This window comes from Ammospiza nelsoni, chromosome 15 (genome assembly GCF_027579445.1).
Source record: "Ammospiza nelsoni isolate bAmmNel1 chromosome 15, bAmmNel1.pri, whole genome shotgun sequence".
In the NCBI taxonomy this organism is placed as follows: Eukaryota; Metazoa; Chordata; class Aves; order Passeriformes; family Passerellidae; genus Ammospiza; species Ammospiza nelsoni.
In genome coordinates, this window is record NC_080647.1 from 17,064,143 (window position 1) to 17,089,450 (window position 25,308).

Sequence of the window (25,308 nt, forward strand, 5' to 3'; positions counted from 1 at the left end):
ACCTATTTCAGGCCACAGGGAACTGCTCTGAGCTGGGCAGGACCTGCTCTGCAGGGGAAGTGCACTGCAATAGGTCCTGCAAAACCAGCTCCAGACAATGATCACACACACCCCAAATTAAAACTGTACCCATATTCTGGGAAGTGTTCACCCAAGACAGCCCCATAAAACAGATGTTAACTGCTGATAAAACCAGGAAGATATGATTTTCTTTGGAGTAAAGTCAGCAAGCACAGAAGGTAGGAGGATGCTTTCAGAACACAGACACTAAATAAATAAACTTCTCAATTTTCTGTGATTAGAACTGTTCTTTCTACCACAGGCTGGGTTACAAAATTCACAGAAGTCTGCCAGCTTTTCAATTACTTCCATTACTACTTTTCAATTACTACTACTGTAAAATTATGTATTCTGCAAGGATGATCAGTTCACCCTGGAATATTTTACAGTCCAATATTTAGCCCATGCCAGAATAAAGCAACATTGTTAGTCTATCTCCGCTGAGCTAAGGAAAAAGTTAAAACTAAGCCAGGCAAAGAAAGCCTGAATTAGGACAAATCCTGTTCTTGCCTTTTTTTCCCCCATTACTTCACAATATTGAGTTAATGGTAAAGCAGATAATCAATTAAGAGCAATAATAACTTAACTCCCTCTGCAGTGAAGCCAGCACCTGTTTTTCTCTTATTTACCAGAAATACACCAATGCACCTCCACCATCAGCCTGCCAAGAAACATACAGAATAAACCCTCCTTACATTATTTTCCTCTCTCCGAGCACAATTTCTCATGGTTTCTCACCCAAACCTTTGCCAGAAGCAGTGTTAGACTTACTTTGATGTTGTGGATGCCATTCATCTTCCCAAGGTGCTGCTCAATGCTCTGGACACAGGAGCTGCAGGTCATCCCCTCCACGCCGATGGCCACAGACTTTGCCTCCATGGTGAATTCTACTCAGCTCTGCTCATTGCTGGTGGCCAAAACCCATCAGGACATCAGTTCCTACAGAATTTGAAATAAAACAGATGTAGTGGAAGGAATCCCCATGGCAGGGTTGGAGTGAGAGGAGCTTCCAGGTCCCTTCCAATCCAAACCATTCTGGGACTCAAGGGGTTAACAGAGGAACTCCTTCACCACATGTGACTCTGGTAGATGTCAAAACCTGAGCAGGTATCAACAGAATGGAAAACTCCATGTGTTTATTCCCATGAATTCTCCAAACAGGGAAGAGTTCAGACACCTATTATTAATTTTGGGATACACAGGAGATCATTTAATTACATGCAGCAAACTGTGGTTCACTGGTGTGAGATATTAAATTCTAGGGGAAGCAGGAGAGAGAGAGGGACAGCAGCTCTTGGAATCCTGAAACAAGAGGATGGCACATCAGACACAGCTGGTAACTCTGCTTTTCCACATCTCTCTCTCATACATTGCCCTCTGTTTGCAAAAACAAGTGATGCTGAGTTAGCCCAGGCAGCAAATCAAGCTTTTTGCCACACCTCATTCAGAAAGGTCCCATTTCTACTCCTCTGAAGAGTTTAATTACTATTTTTGCTCATAAAGACAAGCCAAGGAAAAAGAAATTTTTGAACCTAAATGAGATTTATAGAAATAACAGCTAATGGAAAGGACTTCTTTTGCCCAATGCACAAACTGTTAAGTGACTGAGGGGGAAAGAGGGGACATGAAAAAAACCTCCAGATTATTTTGTTAATATGCTGAAAAAAGTAATGCAAGGTTTTATTACCAGAGAGGTCAGTGACCAGGGAAATGATCACAGTTAATGTTTGGCAGCAATGGAAGCAGCAGTAAAATCTGATGAGTAACTGAGGAGCTGAAGTGAAGCACAAGCTTAACTTGTTTTCTTACCCTCAGGACTTATCTTGGAAAACTCAATTACATTGATGTTAGGTAAAATAAATTTTTCCTGCTCCATGGTGACATTTCCAGGCTGTTCTCTGTTACAGAAGGCCTGGAGGGCTCTGCTTTCACTTTGAGACGTGCCACAAACCATGTAAGAACACAAGGAAGTTTCATCATTGAAACCAGTTTACCTCCCTGATGCACAGAATGAAATGTTGAACTTAATTAACAAGCACTGACAGTATAAAACTGGGAATGCTGAGATTAAATACATCTCATCCCTGCTAAGAAGAGAAATGAGACACTCTTCCTTAGGAGTTATTACAGATCTCAACTCTCTCCTGCTCTTAAGAGCTGAGTTGCTGGAAACACTCGATATTTGTGTGTGAATTGCCACACACGACAGAAATGCAGAACTGTCACAAGAATTATCAACCAACATGAAAGTGTGTTTTAAGCAAATCTCATACAGCAGCTCTTTCTCAGGCTGATCTGCACACTCAGAGGTACAAAATACTGAAAAACCACTGAGTTACCTAAGGAAACTCTTGCTGTCCTGCCATGCCATGGAAATGTGATGCTCTGTGCCCAAGGAATGCCCAGTGCACACCCACAAACAAGGACAGCTCTGTAACCCCACAGGCAGGGACACACCAACATTCCCACCAGCCTGAAACACAAATCATGTCACAAAAAGCATTTGAAACGTGCAGGGAGCTTTGAGAGCACAACCAGGCATGTGGGACTAAATAAAATCAGCCCAGACAGAACAATCTGCCCTCCAGTAAGGTTTGGAGATTAAATTAAAAATTTAATTGAATTTAAAAGCATTTCAGGTACATGACCAACTTGAACTGCACTGATACTGTACTTGGAAAACAAAAATAAAGTAAGGGCACACTTTAGCTGTGAGCTGATGTCTGAAATAATCAAAGGTTGGTAAGATGCTGCCTTGGAGGAGAGCTGGGGTACAGCTGTGACAGAGAAAACCTGCTGAGCTCCTGCCTGCCCTCCTGGGCTTTGGTTTAAGGGACTCAAGCTGCAAATACAATAATATCCATTTTTACAAACCCAGGATACAATGTTAAAGATTCTCTGTTAAACAAACAGCAATCACACTCCCAGTACACTGAATAAACACTGATTACAGTAACCAGCAGCACTGCCACCAAACACCCACCAACCATTCAAACCCCAACTGCTTAAATATGCAAAAATAACATTAAACTTCTTTTCACATCTATTATTATTACAGTTTGTATGGACAAAGTGTTTCCTCCATTTTCTCAGTCTGTTTCCTTGCCCTTCTGGTGTTTATTCATAAACACAGCAGAGAAAATCCTTTCCTGGAAGAGGCTGAAATTAAAACAAAAACCATACAGGCATTAGAAAAAATCCCTAAAATTTATTTTTCCTTTTTTTACCCCTCAAGGCCCTGAAGTACCAAGACTGAAACCAGAGCTTCCCTCACTAGAATTTATCTGTTGGACCAAACTGGCTCTTCATTTTGTCCTCTGACCTTCCATTAAGGATGAGCCAGATCTCTCTGACATGAGCACCACCCACAGATCCCTGCTGGTGGGGAAGACAACCAGTAAGGATTTTTATTTGCTTTGAGCAGGTTGCTAACAGTTTTTATATTAATTTCAAACAACCAGTGTGGATTTTTATTTGCCTTGTTGCAGGTTGCTAACAATTTTGACACTAAGTTTAAACAACTAATGTGGATTATTTGCTTTGTTGCAGGTTGCTAACAGTTTTTTTACTAATTTTAAACAACCAATGTGGATTTTTTATTTGCTTTGTTCAGGTTGTTAACAGTTTTTATATTAATTTTAAAAACAGGTTGTCTCATCTTTTAGAGAACATATCCAAATCTAATGGGCTCTCCAACATTATTATTAACACTGAACTGTTAATGAGCTGTTTCTCAAACTCTGTTTCCTGTGCAGCCTTGCTGAAATTTCCAAAAGCCAAACTGTCTGGGTTTCCAGTGCTCCTGAAGCTTCAAAGAGATCTTGTTCTCAGAATGAAATGCAGGGTTATACACAGTGACTCTAAATAGACAAATCCTTTTTTCCTCCTCCTGCAAAATTCCCAGGAGAACCAGTTAAAGCTAAATTCCATCTCAGGCTGTGTTCTACCTTGTCATATTAATTTCATTTCTGGTGCTCTGCCTCCCTTACAAGTGCTTCAAGGTTCAAAGAATTTGGCTGAAACTTGAATGAAATATTTGTTATATTTCTTCCTGAAGTCCATGACTAAGCAGACTGAAAATACCTGTTACACCAATGAATTAGGACTGGATGCACACTAAAGGTAGACAAATATTAACAATTTAATCTCAGTTCTCCTCATTTGGATTAACATTTTCCCAAGAAAATAGACTTAGAAGTCAAAATATCTGCAGCAATCCATATAGTCCACATCCAACTTGTGCAAGTTAGCATGGACACATCCTTTTAATTATAATTTATTTTCTTATAGAAAAAGACTTGAAACTGAGGTGCTCAAAAGACCTGAGATGCTAAATTGTGGATTACACAGGTTTTAGAGAAAAAAATAATGCTTTTATTCTTAACCAATTGCTCCATCTATAACACACCTTTACCATAAATTAGTAAAGAATTTCAGGATTTGACAACACAAAGAAATGGCAGTTCCCTTTAGGAGTTACCAGCTCTGAGTTTAGTTCCATTTTCTTGAAGAAAGTCAGTTAGTGCTTCTATGAAGTAAATGAAGCAATAGAAAGAGGGGATTTCTACTTCCAACAGAAATTTCTCCCTATGGAAAGGAAAATTCAATAGTGATCAAGCACAAGGTGACTGAGACACTCATTCATCTCTCTAAATAGTTTTTTGGTGTGACACCAGCCACTGTCAGTAGAATATCTGAAGAAATAAGGCTTGATGAGGTTAAAGTTAAGTAATTCATAAACCCACACTACCAAAAAAAAAAATTGAAAGAAATGAACAATGCAAAGAGGAAGTTACAAGACCAGTAAAAACTCAAGAATCCCATTTAACCCTAAAAAGGCACTTTGGTGCTTCTAATATCTGAGCACACCCAGAGCAGCAGAGCTGTGTGCCCCACAGATACACTTTGTGCCAGTTTTGGGATTAGCAGGGGTACAGCCAGGGCAGACAGATGCTTCTGGTTACCTGCACAGCTCCAGTTCTCACCAGTCTGTAATCACCCTGAATTTACAGCTCCTGAAGTCAAAAGAGGTCACAGCTTGGCAAATACCACACAAACGCCAGCAACAGAATTTCACAGGTTTAATTAAAGCCTTTGGATTTTATTAAATTTCTAAATGGCCAAGTGCTACTTAGCTTCTCTATTTATGGCAGCAGAAAGCTAAATTACCTTTTACATTAAATGGAAAAAAAGGTGCCTGTCCCTAAGGAAAAGAGCAAAGGGCAGGAGAGGGAAAAAGCTGCATCATCTCAACCTTGGGCTTGAAAGGTGCTACAGGAGATGGGTCCAACAGGGAAGAAGGAGATTTTATAGGGTTCATGGGCAAACAGAGCCACTAGAAAGGTGACTGGGTAGGAGATATGGATGATAGGCCCATGGGTTGGTGAGGCTTAATCACTGAGAGAGAAACTGTGCATCTGCAATAAATGGCACAGCTACGTGACACTTGAAATAGGCTGTAATTCACATTGCTCAAGACTTTAACAAGCCTTGCTTGGTCAGCGGAGCATGGAAATTGCTCTCAGGGAATTCATTTCTATACCAACTGCGTGGGGAAAAAAAAAAAGCACACATTGCAAACATTCTGCTTCATTTCTAATGAGTTTTACAGTATTTGAGACAAATTCTTAGCAAATCCTTTAACTCGTTCTTGGCTTTCCTCCTGAAGTCAGGTTTTTGGAGAACATGAATGTTCCCTTGGAAGAATCATAGGAAATATTATGAGTAGAATATAATTTACAACCCCTGAAGAATCAAAGGAAATATTATGAGTAGAATATAATTTACAACCCCTTGTTATGTAAGCATAGCAAGGTCAATGGGGGCTCCTTAGTCTAAGGCTCAGTCTCAAAGTACTCAGCAGAACAACGTGGAATGCATTACACAGTAAAAATGAGAAGATTAAGACAGCAAACTACATATAATGTTAGCTTTTGCTTCCCTGTTTTGCCACCTGGGAAGGAAAAAAGCTTCAGGTCTTTACTAAGAAAATACATAATGATTACTAAATTCTAGTCAAACTCTGCTCACACAGGGCATTGTCATACACACAAAGTCCCACAACACCAAATCTTTGCCTATTTACATCCACACAATTCAACAAGTGTTTAAGTACAGAAACTCAACCTTTGCTGACTGTGCAAGAGATTTTAAGATTTTAACACTACACTACTTACATACAATTTTCAGAACACGAACAAAGGGTAGAAACAGTTAAGGTGCGTTGTTCTTGCTCATTTTTGTGAGATTTCACCCCAAAGCAGCATCAACAACTACTTGCCCTTTTCTAGAATAACCACACTATGCTTTTAATAAGAAAAAGGTGCTTGTGCACAGAGCCCTGCCATCATGAGGTGACATAAGGTGACAACAGAATAAACACTAAGTAAGGAGTTTCAGAGGGCCAAGCTGAGCAGCCCAGAATTGGAACAGCCACTCAGTGACTCAAGCGCTCCGAGACTTTCTCCGGCCAGTGACAGCAGCACAGGAGGGATTTTCCAAGGGAGCTCGGACCTCCTGCGTGCCGGGGCCCGAACCGCGGCTGCTCCCGGCCGAGCGCACCCGCGGGTCCGGCTGCACCCCCGGGAGCAGAGCCCGGCTCGGCCCCGCTACTCCCCGGGGCAGCGGCCGAGCGGGAGCCGCCGTGCCGGCCCCGGGGCTGCCGGGACACGGAGGTGCCGCCGAGGCGCTGTGGGGGTGAAGCCCCAAGGCACCCCCTGGTTGAGGGCACCCTCACACACCAGGCGGGTTTTGGGGCCCGGACCCTCCCGCCCCGTCCGGGGCACGCAGCCCGGCACCCCCTCTCCGCCGAGGACACGGTGACAACGGCCCGGGGACAGCCCCGGAGCACGGGGAAGGCGGGAGCCCTCAAGGCGGGTCCGCACGCACCTGAGGCCGCGGCAGCGCCCCTGGTCTGCGCCACTGAGGGAAGCGGGAACCCCCCGAGGGTCTGCACTGCCGGGGACAGCCCCGAGGCGGCTCCGCGCCGCTGGAGGGAAACAAACAAGGCGGGACCCCAAGGAGCGTCCGCGCTGCCGGAGGGAAACAAGCAAGGCAGGATCCCGGGGCGGGTCCGCGCTGCCGGAGGGAGGGAGGGAGGGCAGCCCCGAGCGGGGCCCGCACTCACCGAGACCGCGGGCTCCGAGCGCCGCTCCCGGCCCGGCACCGCCGCGCTCTTCCCCGCCGCGCCACGTGACCGCCCTGCTCGGGCCCCGCCCACTGCCACGTGATCACCCGGTAGGCCCCGCCCATCGCCACGTGACGCGGGCGGACACGTGACGGTGGCGGGAAAGGCGGGGCCGCAGCCGCGGTCGCTGTCACCGTATCGCGACAGGAGCCCGCCCGCCGCACAGCCACCGCAACGAGGTGTGCTTCAAATCCCTCCCAAGCCAAAGCAGCCTGGGATCTCTGATCATCAAACACCAGCATGAGCCGGTAACTGTTCCTCTCCCACCCCATTTCTCTGGTTACTTCTGCTGTAAACAGAAGGTAAATGCACAGACAGGGCTGGAACACCCCAAATCTGAGTCCCTTCCGCCCCAAATCACTCTAAGATTCCATAAGAATTCATTACCAAAGTCCCATTGATCCTGGGTTGCTGCCTGCTCCTATGAAGCCTCTCCAACTCAAAACTGAATTTAATTTCTTCACAACTCTCAAGGGTCTCAGGAGAAGCAGCGCACTGGCAGAAGGATTCAAGCCATAAAAATCCTTTAGTGGGGAAAAAAGGGATCTCGACTTTGTCATTACAAGTCAGAGGTAAAGGAATGTGTGCTCTGTAGTGGGGTTGGTTCACACACACACCTGGCTAAATAAAAAGTCAGTTCTGGACTTGTCCTTTATCCACCACTGATCTCTACAGCAATAACTGGGACTGTGTAAAATTACTTGGAGTTTTCACACTATTTCCTACACTTCAGCAGAAGCAGAGCACAGAGGAAACCTTGAAAAGCCAGACAGGTTTCTAATACATTTATTAGACCAGGAATGCCACTGTCAAAGTGGTAATCAGGGAACAAATGCCACTACAGGACCATTTCCTCAGTGAAACTCTAGACCAGTTCATTAGAAGCAGAGGCTGTTACTCTCTCCACTCACTGGGAGTGACTCTGCCAACAGGGGAAATGCCCCACTCAACATTCAGCGATGTGAACACCTGTAAAGGGACAAAACCCAAGATTATTAACTCTGAAATCAAAGAAACATTCAGACATAGGGTTGTTTTTATTGTTTTCAGCTCTTGTTATTAGAACACAACATCTCATTAACCTTCTAATTAAAGAAGTACAATATATTTATATTGAATGGTATTTCAATGTTTCAGTTTTCTCTTTGAAAATCTCCAACTGTAGAAGAAAGAATATGCAATATAACACCCCACCACCATGTTGGTATTTTTATCTTTTAAGTTATATCTTTATCTTATAGTTATATTTTTATCTTATAACATATCTTTATAAGTTTTGTTGCTGTACCTGTAGAGGTTTGAAATCCCAATTAAAATTAAGAACACTTCTGTTTCTGACACATTTTCAAATCAGGCAATACACTGATGCAGAAATTTGAGTAACAACTCAAAACCATGCTGGCAATTAAAAGAACTTTCCCCTCTATCACATCACTGTTTGCTTATGCAAGAAGCTCCTAAATTCTGACCACTGAATTTATTTCAAACAGGCAAAAGTGACACTTTTAAAGCCTGCAGCTTGAGTCACAAGGGAGTGGTGACAAAACCAACTTACATAGCCCCAGACAGCAGTGAACATGGAGGCTCCCCCGAGGAGGACCATGGTTCCATATTTATCGTGGAAGGTGGGCTCGTGCTTGCGATGAGCTCCTCTCACTGCAGTGTGCTGGATGCCACGAGCTGAGGGTGCCAACAAGTACAGAAATCAACTCAAATACATCCTCAAACCATCCCCAGTCCTCATCTCCCACCAACAGAGAGGCAAGTGTTAGTGTTAAAAGACTAAAAATCCCGGAAAAAATATTAACTTGGATTTTGAACTCTGGCGTTACTCCAAAACACAGGATATACATAAATACTTTAATTTTTTTTCAGCTCTCTCAATTTCTCTCTAGAAAGTTATTAAGTCTAATTCCAATAAATAAAATTCCCTATGATAACCTTTTCTTTAATATGTTTACTGTTTCTCTACTATTTTGTTTAGTGCTTAGCATTTTTAGATTTCTATATGCAAATATCTATCCTGGAAGAATGTGTACCCAGGCAATGTCAGGATGAAGCTCACCATCAAATGATGGGGTAATTCCTGCCTCATTCCCTCAGGATTTTTTTTTTTTTTTGAAGGGAGGGGAGGAAGGAAACTGAAATAACCCGTGGGCATGAGATAAATAATAGAGAAAAAATACAAGGGGATATCTTCAAATTATGTACATTATAAGGTACACTTATTAAAGAGAGGGCAACAGTGAAAAATCAAAACAACAGCTACAAAAGATAGATTGCCCATTAGTTGTGCACAAAGCATTTGATGAGAGGATGATGTGTGCATAAAGATATTACAAAATAACACCTTTCGGTCTCAGGTCAATGGTTTGCATTTTTACCCCACCGTGATTAGAGAAGATGCTGGTGATACCCATGTTACTACATCCCTCGCATGCTCTCTAAGGCTGCACAAGGCGTTTATTTAAACACAAAAAAGCCTGAGTATCTACAGAGATACATTTATTCTAGGTGCCGGCATGGGATGAGCCCATGGTGCCGCAGGAGCAGAGAACAGACCCTGCTGGGTCCGTATCACTGAAGGGCCAACTCTAACCTTGACTTTAAAGGCTGGGTATTGACGGCCCCTTGTCACCACATACTACCAGGCCAGAATGTGCCTTTAGTACCACAGAAAGAAAGCACCAAGGAATGTGCTTTTACGTACTAGGAAAAGCAAGCACCAAGGACCAACTGAACAGACCCTGCTGGCTCGGTATCACTGAAGGGCCAACTCTCACCTTGACTTTAAGGGCTGGGTATTGACTGCCCCTAGTCACCACACACTACCAGGCCAGAATGTGCCTTTAGTACCAGGGAAAGAAAGCACCAAGGAAAGCAGTCCTATACCAAAAAGCAACTAGGAGATTAAAAAAGGCTGAAAGAAATTTAAAAAAAGCGGGAGGCGAAGGACGCCAGAGCCACCCGCAGCACCTGAGGTGCCCTCACGACCGTCCCCGGTGCACAGGGCTGAGGGGACAGCCCGCACAGGGGAAGGCACAAACCGGGGAGACCCCTGAGGAAGCCCCCACACCCCGAGAGCCGACCCTGCGCTTACCGACGAGGCTCTGCGCGGCCCTGGCCAGAGGGAACATGATGAGAGCCGAGCGCGTACCCTTGACGCCGGTGAAGAACAAAATGGTTGCGGCGGAAGTGGCGGCGCGGCGGGGGCCTGTGGGTAACGCCGGGCTCCTCCTCGCTGCGGCTGAGCTCCGGGACCGGGCCGGGCCGAGCTGGCCGTTCCCTGGCTGCTGTTCGCCACCTCCCGGGTACAGACGGGCTCTCTGTGATGAGCCCGAGGGTGCAGAGAAACGAATTGAGCAGTGCTGACAGTGGTAAGTTCGTCCCAGACTCAACCGCGATCGCAGTGTCAGGATGGCCGAGTGGTCTAAGGCGCCAGACTCAAGGCGTTCCGCGCTTTCCCGTTAGCGGGGTTGGGTGTTCTGGTCTCCGTATGGAGGCGTGGGTTCGAATCCCACTTCTGACACCACTTTTTTTTTCCTCGCTGTGTTGCTTAATTTAAATCTGCGAAAGCGCCGAGCTGAAAAAAATCTGGGATTTCAGTACAAATAGAAATCAGAAATAATTTAAAAACAAAACATGTAGCGTGATGTGAAATACAAAGCTGTTTTTCGTGTCAGATACATACAGGCAACGTGTGTATTTGTGATTGTGATGTGTGTGGAAACCGACCATGGGACAGTTATACAGATGAATTCTAAAAAATAACTGAGGAAGAAAAGCATGGAAGAAGGCCTTTGAACCTATCCTTTGTTGCAATTAACCTTTATAAGTCTTAAGTTGATTTAGGAGCATTTGAATTAAAGCCTTAAGGATGTTGCTCTTTGACAGGAACTTTCTGCTTGTAGCTAAGCCTGCAAGAGTTTTGCAATAATAACCTTTTGAAGTATAATTTTAAAATATTGCTTGTAGTAAGGATCTTTGAAACTATAACTTCAGAATATATAAAAAGGAAATATGCTTATCTCATGCCTCAACAAAACAGTGAAAAGCAGCTTGAGAAAGGAAGATGAACATCAACTCAAGGGTTAATAGTTTTGACCAAGGGAAGCTGGACATCACTGTTATGAGATTTACAGTCCTTGCAATCAAAAGGTGGACCCACATCTGGGATCTGGACCTCACCAGCTGGGACACTTCTTCCTTCTTTAGGAAACCAAACCACAACCATCTGTGGATACTCCTTTTCTGATACATCCTGAGAAAAAGGAAATCACAATAGTGTATAGAGTTGTGATGTAAAAATTGGGAGTAGAAAATGCTGATGAGTAAAAATTGGGAATAGAAACTGCTGAGAAAGCTGATGAGAACCCCTATAAATACCTGTAAGCCCCAACTATGGGTGTGCAGTTGGAGGGAAAACTTCCCCCACTGTACCCAGCACTGCATTGCTCATTCTTTATCATATTAATTAGCAAATTGATTGCTGCTTGAATATTGGCCTAGTCAAGCTTCTCATTTATAACAGTGAGTAAATCCTTATCCCTTCCTGGGGATTCTGCATCAGAGCCTTAACCCAGCACACACCAGCTGAGGCATTCCCCTGTGCATTTGGATTTTAAGAATATTTGTAGCACACAATCCAGCAATTTATAGTGTGTGTGTATAACATGAAGAATGTATCTGAGGCAAGAGGGAAAATTTCGTCACACTGAGGGTGGCAGAGCACTGGAACAGCTGCCTAGGCAAGGTGTGGAATCCCCCTCTTTGGAGACACTCAAAATCCCATCTGCAAGCATTTGTGCTGTTTCAAAATGTGGAATATGTAAGATTTTCTTAAGAAAGGGTATTCTTTGATGTTTGATCTTTGTGTACTTTCTAGCCTAATCAACAAGGAAGGAGATTTAATCCATGAAACAGCAGGTATGAAGCTCTAAGTGATATCCAGATGTTGGAAAAAAATTACTTTTTGGTAGAACTGCCTTGTTAAGGTTTAGGGGTGACATGTTCCAATTACCTCAGGCTTAGGGGGAGCTTAACAAAGCTTGGGAAGGAGGATGTGCCACTGATTGCAGACACAAAGAATGCAGAATTTATGGCCCACAAGGATGTTTTGCAGCACTCCTACGATAAGGAAGACACTAACAAAGCCAACTCAGCAACTGGGCTGAAATCAATTCCAACTGAAAGGGAATTTCAGCAGGGGCAGATCACGACCCCCAACCCACCGAGCAAAAAGAAGAGAAAGTCACAACCTGCACACTAATTAGTATGGGAAGCAAAGAGAAGCATTGACTAACATTTTATAAATGAGAAGCTTGACTAGGCCAATATTCAAGCAGCAATCAATTTATTAATATGGTAAAGTATGAGCAATACTGTGCTGGGCACAGTGGGGGAAGTTCTATTCCAAATTTTTACGTCACAATTCTATACACTATTGTGATTTAGTTTTTCTCAGGATGTATCCCAGAAAAGGAGTATCCACAGATGGTGAGGTCCGGATTCCAGATGTGGGTCCACCTTTTGATTGCAAGGACTGTAAATCTCATAACAGTGATGTCCAGCTTCCCTTGGTCCAAACTATTAATCCTTGAGTTGATGGTCATCTTCCTTTCTTAAGCTTCTTTTCACTGTTTTGCTAAGGCATGAGATAAGCATGTTTCCTTTATATATATTCCAAAGCTATAGTTTCAAGGATACCAGCAATATTCTAAAATTATACTTCAAAAGCTTATTATTGCAAAAGTCTTGCAGGCTTAGCTACAAGCAGAAAGTTCCTGTCAAAGAGCAACATCCTTAAGGCTTTAATTCAAATACTCCTAAATCAACTTAAGACTTATAAAGGTTAATTGCAAACAAAGGATAGGTTCAAAGGCCTTCTTCCATGCTTTACTTTCTCAGTTATTTATTAGAATTCATCTTTATAACTGTCCCATGGCGGTTTCCACACATATCACAATCACAAACACACACTGCCTCTATGTACCTGACACCAAACACAGCTTTGTATTTCACAAATAGAAGATAGAATCCTAATTAATGAGAGAACTGCATTACTACATTACCCAGTGAACACAAATTCCTCTGTTAAAACCTATAAACAGTAAAAAGTTTTGAGAGCTGGCGTACTTGATTTGTGGAATACCACTAAGCACTCAAGGCTAGCAGAACTCTCATATAAATGAATCTCTCTCTGAGTGTGTAATTACTGGCTTGTTGCACACCGACAGCGAATCCGGTATCTTAGCGGGCAACACTGTCACCTGCCGGGAGCCCCTGTCTCGGGTGAGCTGCAGAGGTGCCTTTGAGCCGCAGGGTTCTGTGATGCGGCTGAGGGATCCCCTCGGCTGCCATCACCTCCGGGGCTCCCGCCACACTTCCCTCCCTCAGGGCCCGCTCCGCCCCTCCCTCAGGGCTCGCCCCGCCCACCCCTCGGGGCTCCACCAATGGCACGGCTCCAGCTCGCCGCGCTCCCACAGGCCCAGCCAATCGGAGGCCGGCAAGGACTCTCGTGCCGGCACCTCCGCCAATCGGCGTATGGTAGGCGGGGCCTCGCAGCCGGCGGGGCGGGCGAAGCGGGGCGGCCATGGCGGCGCTGCCGGTGCCGCTGCTGGCGCTGGCGCTGCTGCTGCTGGCGGGATATGGCGGGCCCGGAGCCGCGGGGCAGAGGCGGAAGGAGGTGAGGCTGGCCCGGAGCCCCCGCGCTGTGCCGGGCCGGGTTCTCTGTGAGCGGGGTGAGGGCAGGACCGGCCAGGGCCCGGCGGGGTGGCCTGGCCTCGCCTCACCCCGGGTCCCGGCCCTGAGGGTCGGCCGGCTCTGAGGGAGCCCGCAGGGAGGGAAGGACCTCGGTCCCAGGTTCTTAATTTCTTGTTAGGAGCACTGTACGAGTGTTGTCTTCCTAGGGTATGGGATTTACGGGGGGAAGGATGTGTGGTTTTTGGTTGTAGTCGCTAATGTGCAACTTAATTCCACTCACTTGAGCTGCAGGGTTTAGAAAAATCCTTCTATATAAATGTGTATACTTGTGTCAGTTGTATGTCAGAGAACAATAATTTTTTTAATTATTATTGTCATGGCGAGATTCTTGGGGTTGCTCTGTGCACGGTCAGGAGTTGGACTTTGATGCTCCTACTGGCTCCCTTCCAATTCAGGATATATTATGATGATTTCCTCTAACATATTTATCTAAATAAGGGTGTTAATGAGTAGAGAAGTGCTTTATGATAAATGTAACATTTGTGAGTTTGTCAAACTAATGCCTCTTCTTATAATGTTATAGAATTGATTGTCTCCTGTTTAAGGAATATTTTAGTGTTGGGCACTCCTGAGTTTTTCAGATGTTTTCTGAATTATGGTTTTTTCCACCAATGCTGAAAATGAGAGGTTGAGATTGGTTCCATCTCTGGTGGAACAATTTTTGAAAGCTGAAAGAGTTTGATGCTTAGTATGGCAAAAAGGCTGTGGAGGGGATGGAGGTGATTGGCACACTTGAAAGAAATCCTACAGCTACAGTGAGGAGGGGCTGCTGAGCTGAGGGTCTTCACCAGCCTGGCCATGCTGAGTGCTTGAAGCTCTGTGTGTTACTGGGTGGTTGAAGTTGATAAATTATTTTAACATGACTTAGTCAAAAGCTTCTGTAGCCTTGCAGAATCTTACTGAGGTATCACATCACCCGGGCGGCATTATGGAAAGCAGTGCAGGTATTTGTTGCATCAAATATAAAAATTTCTAAGACTGTACTGTGAGACTGGGAAAAAAACCAAACAAACAACCCAACAATTGCTCTGACTTGATTTTCAGATGGTGCTGTCAGAAAAAGTGAACCAGCTGATGGAGTGGACCAGCAAGAGATCCGTGATCCGAATGAACGGAGACAAATTCCGGCGCCTGGTGAAGGCCCCTCCCAGGAACTACTCAGTGATTGTGATGTTCACTGCCCTGCAGCCTCACAGGCAGTGTGTTGTGTGCAAGTATGAGCTCCTTTTGTCCTACATTAGAACCTGAAAGTCATCTGATCTTTGTAGGACACTAAATTGAAGAACAGGTTTGCGCTTTGACACAGGTGGGAGGAATGAACATGGGCAAGTTACAGTAGGATTGGCTTTGCAATTTAATGTGTGGGATATGTGTGTAATGTGTTTGTGAGGAAACATAATCCTCTGATTTATCTCCCTCCTAATATAATCCCTGCTTTGCAGAAACAGTGTTTACTCTGGAGAAAGACACAGTGAAAGCTCAACTTTCCAAGCATAAGCTGCTGAAGAAATGTTTGTAGAATTATTGCTGGCCATGCAGCTTAAATGTTGATCTTAATTAATATATTGCTTGACACTTAATTACAATTCCAATATCCTGGATCCTTAACTGTATTATAGCTTTTCTGTATTAATCTGGAGGTGGCAGAGGTCTGTAAGGGTGATTTTTATACCTAGAAAGGGCGCACCTGGCCACATTTGGGTACTCTGTGGACTGGCAAATGATGAGCAGCTGAGTTCCAGTTCATCTTTCATTTAGAAAGATTGTGTTTGTGGACTCAACAAATCTTGCCCTTCCTTTTAAAACAGCAGATGGAAATGCTTCCCCTGATGGTAGATGAGTGTCTGTGCTTAAATGATTTCATTAACACTTAAACTTTCTTTTGAGCCCCAGAAAATGAATGGGGTGGGTGTGGGAGGCACCCATGGATGGGGTGGGTGGGCACAGCTCCCTCAGCTGCTTTACAGCCTGCACAGCTGCAGTGGACAAAGCCATGACACAGCCTCTCACTTGGTGTTTTCCAGGCAAGCTGATGAGGAATACCAGATTCTGGCAAACTCCTGGAGGTATTCCAGTGCATTCACCAACAGGATTTTTTTTGCTATGGTAGATTTTGACGAAGGCTCAGATGTCTTTCAGATGGTAATGTCTTTTTCTGTTTTTAGTTTGGGTTTTGGGAAAGAAAGTAAAATGTTAAATAATTTAGTGTAATAGTGAACAAAGGAATGAAAAGTTAAAAGCTGTCACTCCTGAAAGAAAGATGGCCATAGCATGTTGGTAAGAATATTAACAGAACTGACAGATGTGGAATAGGTACAAGGAGTGAATTGGTTTCTTTGACTTTTTTCCCTGGGTTTGTCTCCTGTAATAACTTATGGTGTAGTTCTTAATGGAATTATTCTGTGGTACATGAAGAGGCAAGATGGAAAGCACTGATGTCATTAGGAGCAGCTATTACAATTTTTAGATTACTACAGAATGATAAATTAGGCTTTTGGTATTTCTTTTCAAGTACCCAGCCATTTTTCTCTTCTATTATCATTGTGTGACCACATTTTTTTTGTTCTCCAGCTGTGAGAACATTCCATGTACACTTGGAATTGTAGGTCACATTAATAGTTCATTACAGTCTTGCAGATGTTAACTTTTTTTTTTAAGAGGTACTAATGTCTATTTAACAGCCACACAGTTTAAGCAGTGATACTTTATTAAATGGAAGCTTTTGACTGGAGAGTTGAAGAGAGATGTCTTTTTATTACTCTTGTTAATTTTTTCCTTAGTGTTACATTAAAAATGCATTCATCAAGCTATGGCCTTCCTAGAATGCCATATTTTAGAATTGTAGATTGTTATTTTGGAGGTTTTTTTATCAAAAGTAGGGTTTGGAGACAAAACAGATTCAAAAAAATGTGCATGAAATACAGAAATGCAAGATGTGTGCTGCCTACTGTTTTTTTTAAAAAAGTCACAGCCAAGGAGTTAACTTTGCTGATTCAGGAACAACATTGCAAGCCAGAAATGGCACAGAATTGTGTCATTATAGTCCTTTCATAGGCTGTATCCTGTGTGAACTCTCCCTGCAGCTGAACATGAACTCTGCCCCCACTTTCATCAACTTCCCTGCCAAGGGGAAGCCCAAGCGCGGGGACACCTACGAGCTGCAGGTGCGCGGCTTCGCGGCGGAGCAGCTGGCACGCTGGGTGGCCGACAGGACAGACGTCCACGTGAGTGCAGACAGCTGAGCAGGGCTGGCACCCCTTCCCTGTGCAGGGCTGGCACCCCTTCCCTGTGCAGGGCCAGGACCCCTTCCCTGTGCAGGGCTGGCACCCCTTCCCTGTGCAGGGCTGGCACTCCTTCCCTGTGCAGGGCCAGGACCCCTTCTGTCAGCACTCCTTGTGCAATGCCAGCACATCTTCCCTCAGCACCCCTTCCCTCAACACTCCTCTGCAGGGCCAGAACCCCTTCCCTCAGCACCCCCTGTGCAGGGCCAGCACCCCTTGTGCAGGGCCAGGACCTCTTCCCTCAGCACTTCTTGTGCAGGGCCACCCCTTCCCTCAGCACCGCCTTTCCTCAGTATCCCTTCCCTCTGCACCCCCTGTGCAGGGCCAGCACTCCTTCCCTCCAGCACTCCTTGTGCAGGGCCAGCACACCTCTTTCAGCACCTCCTGTGCAGGGCCAGCATCCCTTCCCTCAGCACTCCTTCCCTCATCACCCTTTCCCTCAGCACTCTCTGTGCAGGGCCAGCACCCCTTCCCTCAGCACCCTTTCCCTCTACGCCCCCTGTGCAACGCCAGCACCCCTTCTCTCAGCACCCCTTGTGCAGGGCCAGCACCCCTTCCTTCAGTACCCATTTCCTCTGCACCCCATGTGCAGGGCCAGGACCCCTTCCCTCAGCACCCCTTCCCTCTGCATCCCTGTGCAGGGCCAGCACCCCTTCCCTGTGCACCTCTTCCCTCAGCACCCCTGTGCAGGGCCAGCTGGGAAACGTCACTTGTGCTCTGTGCCTCCTGAGCAGCTCTAAAGAGCTCATCTACAAAATCTAGTTCAGACTCATGACTGCATCTTTGAATTTCCTTACAACCTCTGTGCTGGTATTTTGTGTAATGGTGTATTTGAAAAAATGGTAAAACTCATCTCCTTCCTTCTTGCTCTCTGTTCCTGTGGAAGAAAAACAATCTCTAAAAAATTAAGCAGGGTAAAGTTGTGTAAAACTGAAGTTACAGTACTGATGGAAGAAGCATTGCTTACCTCCTGAGTCAGATTTATTACCTAGAGAAAACGTGTGTGCCATAGTTTTTCCCCTCAATGTGTTGTGGAGTTTTTCAGCAGGAGTGCAGGTATGATGTCTGATCCTGCTGAGAGAAAATAATTGCACTGTCCTCTGCTCAGATCCGTGTGATGAGGCCCCCAAACTACGCTGGACCCTTGATGCTGGGGCTGCTGCTGGCTGTCATTGGAGGCCTCGTGTATTTGCGGGGCAGCAATCTGGATTTTCTCTACAACAAAACTGGCTGGGCCTTTGCTGCTCTGGTGAGTCACCAGGACTTTTGTTTCCCTGTAACACTGACTTTTGTAGCAGTTCAAGTTTTCAAAAGCTTCTGTATTCCAAAATTCTTAAAACTGGTTGAGGAAAAGGGAAATGAGGTACAGTTAGTTTTGCTTTTTCATAGATTGATAATATCATATGATCTTAGTCCCCTCAGCTCACTGAATGCTTGATTAGATGCCTTTTGCACAAAGATAAAGTGGGACAATCCTTAGTCTGTGTTCCAAACCAGTACATTTTGGTATGAAGTGAAAAGATATCAGGTTAAATTAAAAATAAAAGAGAATCCTTATTAAACAGCATTTCTTCTTTCCTTTTCAGTGTTTTGTGTTAGCAATGACATCAGGCCAGATGTGGAACCACATCAGAGGCCCCCCCTATGCTCATAAGAATCCCCATACAGGACAAGTGGTGAGTGTTGCCTTCATTTTCTTTTCTGCATTTCTGTTGAATTTCTGCAGAATAAGGGTGATACAAAGAGACAAACCAGAGTGCAAATTCTGCTTTTGGCTTCTCTTTGTGAGTGAGACCAACCTTTCCTGCAGTGAGCAAGGTAAATTAACATGTCTTGCACATATATTGTGTCTCCAATGGTGAAGGGATGTGATAGTTCTAAATTGCTTACAGCACAATGAAGGCATTTATAGGTTCAGTCTTAGATGCTAAAATTCCTATTGCTGAGCCTGGCAATTATGTTTTAACCTGGTCTTGTTAACTCACCCACTCATCTCATGACTTCCATGTAAAACCGTCTTTACTCAAAATTCTCGAGGTAAATTAATATCAAGTGACCAGATTTATGAAGTCTCTTTCTTGGGGAAAATTACTTTAACGTTATTTGAAATATACTGCTCTGTTCATAACACAGAGTGAGATGCACTGTGAAGGTAGTCCCCGTGTTCTGAGAGCATTGCATCTGTTCAGGTGCTTGCACATCACAAACTGGCTTTTCTCATGTTTATACTCATGGAATTAATTTGATTAAATGTCCTTTTGGGCCTGGTTAGATGGGTCAGGCCCTCTGTATTCTTCTGTAGAAAATGGATAAAACTTTTATTTCCTACTTAGAAACAACGTCACAGCCATAATAGGGTGTCCTTTAGGGATTGAAAAATGGTATTGTTCCCAAATTTCAATTTTTCTGTTAACCCAGAAGTGAAAAAGATTCTAAGTGCATGGTTCTGGAGCCAAGTGAGTCAGGTTCACACAGAGATTGAAGGGATTGCCCCTAAGCTAAGCAGCAGTGTACTCAACCTAAGAATCTCAGTCAGGGAATGGATCAGATTGGGATCACACTGGGATGCAGGAGGGACTAATCTTGCGGTTTTTCACATTCCAGCCTGGTTGGATTGTGAATCTGGACCACAAAGGTTGTAGCTGCACTTGCACTTGCTGTAATCTGAATGAGGCTGATTGTGCAGGGTAATAGAGGAAGGATCTTTGCTTCTGTTGCAGCTCCCCCAAAAATCAGTGATCAACAGCTGAAATTGCTCATGCTCCAACTTCTGCTCTCTCCTGAAAAAAAAACAACAAAACAATGCAAACCCCAGTTCCAGCTCTGTAGCTGTTGTTAATCATGTCAAAGTTGTCTCCAGTCTTTTCTAAATCAAATTACTCTTTGTCTCTTACAGAATTATATCCATGGAAGCAGCCAAGCCCAGTTTGTGGCAGAAACACATATAGTTCTGCTCTTCAGTATCCTTCCTGAGAGAGGCTTGGGGTTGGTGACAGATTTTTGGTCAGCAAAGGCTGCTGCCTTTTCTGTGGTGCTTTGTCATGGTTTAATTGCCACCTAACACTGATGCAGAAGCTTGTAAAACCTTTCTGCACTGCCAACTGTGTTTTTCTTTTAAGTTGAATGGAAAAATATTTACTGCTTTCTCACCTTCTTATTTAAGTACCAAGCTGAATACATCACTAAAATTGTGGATCTCTTTGGAATCAGAAGATTCTCCAGGATACTCCCTGTTCCTCTGTGCATGTCTTTTCAGTGTCACCTATTTCTTGCTTTGGAGTTGAATTCATTCTTCTATCACTGATCTTTTATTTCTTTGCTTACCTTCTTATAATCTTACCATTTGTTCCTACTAATGCTGCAGGATTTTGCCATGCTGTCAAGAAAGGAAAGTGGAAATTTTCAGATTGAGAGCTTTTACTTTTCTCATTTGTACAAAAAATGCTTCTTTGGGGTCTTAAGAATACTTTACAATTCAATGTTCTGGTTTTCTATTCCCACATGTATGTCTTTGATCCACCATTTGCAACTTTGGTCATTTCGGGAGCCTTTCTTCTGTGTCTTGTCACCTGTATCAGCATTCCTTCATTTTTTATTCAGGATTTCTTCTATTTAATTTTTTTAATTTAAAACAAGGACTTAGATGATAACTTCTGATCTTTTTTTTATTACTGTATTTTTGATCCACTTGGTCAAATTCAAAGTAGAAACTTTTTTGTTGATATTTATTTGTGTTATTGCTGTCCATCAGACCCAACCCACCCATTGCTGGAGACATTTTAAATCATTAAATTTGGTGAGGTTTCTGTGGGTTCAGGAAACTTTCCTGCTGTGCTGAAGGTGGGCTGTGTCTGAAATGGAAAGATTCTTGATGGTCCTGATGCAGTCAATGATAAGAATTTTTCCTTTCAGGAGACTTTGGACTGGCCATTAGTAGTGAAATGGAATGAAATCTTTGGGATTTCTGTCTTTCATCCCACTGGATTCACTACTTTGCTTTACAAGGATTCATTCTTGGCAAACATCAGGCCTTTTGTGTTGTCTGTGCTTCTTTAATTTTACAATCTTCTTGTTTTATTTTAATTTGAAGAATTAGAAACAAAATATTGCCACTTGAAAGACAGCCTTGGATGTTGGATTAAATACTGCATGTGTTTTGTTTGTTCTCTTGGCTGAGTGAATGCAGAAGCTGAATTCCTTTGGGGATTTTCCAGTGGAGAGCAGCAGTAGGAGTGAACCAAGCTCTCTGGGAAGGAATGCTGCTGCATTACAAGCTGAGATAATAAATGCATGGTTTTCATTTTGCCTGAAGACTTTCCAGTTTATATTTTAAGCTTTGCATTTATTTTCTCCTAAAAGCTGATGTTATGAATGTCTTTCAGTTGTTCCTTTTTTCCCCTCATATTTGCTAATTTGGCTGGGAAGTGTTTGATTTTTCCAGTGAGTTTTAATGCCCCAGGTATGGTGTGGGAGCTGAATTTAGGGGATTAGGAGTGTTGTTTTGAGTCTCTTCTACTTTGTTGTTAGCCTTAAACAGCATTTGTAGATGGTGGAGTTACTTTAGGAATGGTCCTTCTCCATGAAGCTGCTACTTCTGACATGGATGTGGGGAAAAGAAAAAGTAAGTACTGACAGTTTGCTCTCTGAACAAAGGCATAGTGAAGGTGTTTGATACACCCTGATTTAACAGAAATGCTTTTGCACTGGGGGGTTTTGTTCTCTCCCCACCTCTAAGCTGACAGAACCATTTGGATTTTTGACAGTTTTTGGAGTTGCTTAGCAAACTGCACAATAAATCCTTTTGGCAGATGGAGAGAGATAAAGATGCTTTGCAGTGTTTTGCTAGTAGGGAGGAGAAGGGACTTTTTCTCAAATCATTTATATAAAATTGATGTAAAATTGGTGTTAATTCATATTTCTCAATGACACCAGTAGAGCCCTCATCTGACCAAATCTGTAAACATTGCAGAAGGCTTTGGAAAGCTGAGTCCCTGAGGTGTTTGCAGGGGCAGCTGCCCCATCTCAGCCTCTCCCTGTGCATCTCTTGCAGTTATGTGCATTGCTGGCATTGGCTTGGTGGTGCTGTTCTTCAGCTGGCTGCTGTCTGTCTTCAGGTCCAAGTACCATGGCTACCCCTACAGGTAAGGCAGCCTGGGCCCTGCAGCCCCTGCAGCTCTGCTGCCTCATTTGGCAGGAAATACTCCTCTGAAAATGCTCCACTGGCTTCTCAGAGTAGCAATATTTGTTGATAAAATCAGCAGAAATGAATGTTTCATGGATATTGTGATTTTTCAATCTAACCTAAGCAAACCCTACTTTTCATGTCATTGCATGTTATAAAATATTTGTATTTTCAGAATATCTCAGCCAGTTTATGCTCCCAACAAATGTTTTTTTCTGTCTTCCATATTCATAAATCTTCATTATTAATCCTTCTTTGTGAGAACAGGGAGGATGCCTGATGCTTTAAAGCTGCCTTCATTTGGGGATTGCTTGTGTAAGGAGTCCAGTACTGTTAGTTGACCACTTCTGTGAATGTGTGACTAGTACAGACACACACACCTTAGGTATAATTTCTACCTCTTATGCATTTTGAAGCAATAAGTACATGTTAAAGCACCAGTTTCTAATGATTTCACCATCTGCAATGAGCTGAATTTGTCTATAAAGCTAAACCCACAGACAGATATTATGCCTTCTCTATGAGAAATGTGTTCTCATTTAAAAATATCTAAATAATAAAACCTGATATTTTATGAAGGCTTTTCTCAAGAGCAAAAGACAGCTGAAATTATTCCCTGTTTAATAATTGCTCAGCTTTTATTCTGGTTTCTGCAATGGTCTTAGGTACCCCTGCTGACTTTATTGAAGGGAAGATGTGGTTGTCTTTGGTTTTGAGTTATTAGAAACTCATTTTTAAGTGAGTTTTTTTTGACAACTTTTGTTGTAGCAGCATCAGGCCCATTTCTCACTCTGATTTTCTTGGTATTTATAAAAGCTAAGTGGAATCTTGCACAGCTTTGTTTCTTACACAATTAATAAGAATGTTTGTTATTTTGCTCTTTGCAGTTTCCTAATGAGCTAAAGGATTCCAGTCTGTAACATCAGGAAGGTGCTGGCTCTGAACTTGGATGTGGTGGAATGAGGAGCTCAACGTGTGTGGTTTGTGCTACCTCTGCTGACACTGAGACAGTTAAACACTGAACCAAAGACAATGGAGTGCCTTAAACACAGCAAGCAGTTTGCTCTGAAGGACACAGAGTGTTAAGATGCAATCTCTCTTTCATAAGCTTTACATCTTCTTAAGCAACTCTACTTCTAGCAAAATTCAGAACATAATGCTTAAAACTACATTTCCATGGACTAACTAGAAATGGTACTTTCAATTCACTTGGATAATTTGTTTACCATGGGTTTTTTTTTCCCTTGAATTATCCCCTTATTTCCTGTTTGTGCATAGCAGGTGACAGCAGCTTCTCTGTCATGCCTTTTCATGGTTGAGGAAACAGCTTCATGTACCTGGAAATCTTTTCCTTCAGCCTGTGTGCAACCCTTGGAGCATGCTCCAGGTTCCAGTGTGGAATTTGCAAATCCTAGAGCTGTGTCTCATTTTTGAGAAGAGTTCTCAACTGCTGTATGATGCAAGAGGTTGTTTCACAGATGAAGGGGGAGTTTTCAACATGTTGAACAGTTATTCGTTAGTTAATTTTTTCTTTGCCAAATGCTGAAACTGCAATGTTTTAAGTTGTAAACTTTACTCAAAGCTGGAAAAGAAATTCTTAGACTGGCCAACACACACACTCTTAAAAACATGAACTGAAAGTAAAAATGTAACTCTGTATGTGTTGCATGAATTCAAAATTGCTAGTTGGCCTTCTGGTTACTGCCCAGAGCCCTGGCAAACCAACAGATGCCAGATTTGTGGTCACTATATAAGTTCTTGCATTCTCCACTTGTTTTCTCCACATTTTTATCCTTTGGGCAGAGATGTCTGCTCCTGGGATAAATGTTGTTACCCCAGGACACACTTGATAGCCTTACAACTGAATGCATGTGCTGCTTGCTCTCCCCTTTTGTTCTCTCACCTCACAGAGATACTTTGCCTTAAGAATTCTTGAGTGGAAGACCTTGTGCCTCAGCAAGAACTGTTGTGCAATTCAGCAGTTGTGCTACAGGAAATCTTTGCAGCCTGATTCAGTAACACTTCCTTCCGTAGGCTCTGCTGCCCTTAGAGCTTCATAGGCAGAGAGAGGCTTTTGTCTCCTGCTTCTGCCTCTCCTCTCAAGGGGTTACAGAATCTGTATGTTTGAAATTGAATCTCAGAAGGGATTGTATCACTCCAAGCAGAATGTTATTCTTATGCAGTTTTGCTGAATTAATACACATCTCAAAGTGCCTTAACGTTGCTAATTTTGTTGTTTGATGTTTCAACTGTTGAGATGCATTTTTTATGCCATACAGAACGATGAGCCTTAGTGGAACGGATAAATTGTGTGCCTGACAGGATTTTGGACAAGTTTCAATAAAACTTTTTAGTCTAATCCATGCTCCTGTGTCTTTTGAACTTTGACATAAAACAAGCCAACCTCTTTTCTTCCACTGTTGTTTCAACATGTTAATCACAGCCTGTCTGTATAGAGAGTAACCTGAATATGGGTGAGTAGACTGGATTAGTAGCCTGTATGTGTTTATGTGGAGAATTACATCCCAAAATATCAGCTCTAGAGAGATGCTCATGTAGCCAGCTGATAGTATAAAGATTACATGATTATGGCTTGTCTTTGACAGCTGTCATGCTGTGAAAATCTTGGATTCCTGGAGTTCTAGACAGATCAACTCCTGGCGTTTCTGGAGGTGGAATCTTGTTAGCATTGTAGATTTGCCTGGAACAATTCAGCACTGCTGTGGCTTGTTTTCCTGCCCAGCTGGTAAAATGCTTCCCATAAACTTTTCCAATTATAATTTGTTCTGTCTTTCTAAAACCACCCAGTTCCATATTGCCTAAGTTTAAACAGTCAC

The 25,308-nt window shown here is 43.4% G+C and overlaps 3 protein-coding genes, 1 long non-coding RNA gene and 1 other non-coding gene across 11 annotated transcripts in view; 3 read left to right on the forward strand and 2 right to left on the reverse strand.

Annotated features, from left to right (window-relative positions):
* ATP7A (ATPase copper transporting alpha) overlaps window positions 1-7,252 on the reverse strand; it is a 31,116-nt gene extending 23,864 nt beyond the window's left edge. For 4 of the 6 annotated variants that reach the window (XR_009419475.1, XM_059482733.1, XM_059482730.1 and 1 more), the window contains exons 1-2: window positions 7,187-7,252; window positions 832-999 (exon numbers count right to left, since the gene is read on the reverse strand). Coding sequence is in view for 5 of the 6 variants with exons in the window: in XM_059482733.1 (XP_059338716.1) it covers window positions 832-939 (108 nt within the window). In the remaining variant the exon portion in view is untranslated. Of the gene's footprint in view, window positions 1-755; window positions 1,000-6,236; window positions 6,351-7,186 lie in introns of those variants that run through there. The other 2 variants (XM_059482731.1, XM_059482732.1) reach the window with 2 other exon arrangements.
* Window positions 7,253-7,403: 151 nt separating this feature from the next.
* LOC132079911 (uncharacterized) lies at window positions 7,404-9,198 on the forward strand. The gene is made up of 2 exons (XR_009419481.1): window positions 7,404-7,818; window positions 8,737-9,198. It is a non-coding gene; the product is annotated as an uncharacterized LOC132079911 (long non-coding RNA).
* On the reverse strand, window positions 8,017-10,541 carry LOC132079910 (cytochrome c oxidase subunit 7B, mitochondrial). Its single transcript, XM_059482792.1, has 3 exons — window positions 10,347-10,541; window positions 8,802-8,926; window positions 8,017-8,215 (listed from the first exon to the last, which is right to left on the reverse strand). The coding sequence occupies exons 1-3, from the start codon at window positions 10,381-10,383 to the stop codon at window positions 8,141-8,143; spliced, it is 237 nt and encodes a 78-aa protein (XP_059338775.1). The 5' UTR covers window positions 10,384-10,541; the 3' UTR covers window positions 8,017-8,140.
* MAGT1 (magnesium transporter 1) lies at window positions 10,405-24,830 on the forward strand. Of its 2 annotated transcripts, none has more exons than XM_059482791.1 (10): window positions 10,405-10,623; window positions 15,053-15,222; window positions 16,033-16,150; window positions 17,092-17,232; window positions 18,398-18,538; window positions 18,876-18,965; window positions 20,186-20,249; window positions 21,836-21,910; window positions 22,340-22,430; window positions 23,359-24,830. In XM_059482791.1, the coding sequence occupies exons 2-10, from the start codon at window positions 15,053-15,055 to the stop codon at window positions 23,372-23,374; spliced, it is 906 nt and encodes a 301-aa protein (XP_059338774.1). In that variant the 5' UTR covers window positions 10,405-10,623; the 3' UTR covers window positions 23,375-24,830. The 2 variants fall into 2 exon arrangements, with proteins under 2 accessions (XP_059338774.1, XP_059338773.1); XM_059482790.1 differs by lacking the exon at window positions 10,405-10,623 and adding an exon at window positions 13,823-13,931.
* TRNAL-CAA (transfer RNA leucine (anticodon CAA)) lies at window positions 10,658-10,775 on the forward strand. The gene is made up of 2 exons: window positions 10,658-10,695; window positions 10,730-10,775. It is a non-coding gene; the product is annotated as a tRNA-Leu (tRNA).
* Window positions 24,831-25,308: the final 478 nt, after the last annotated feature.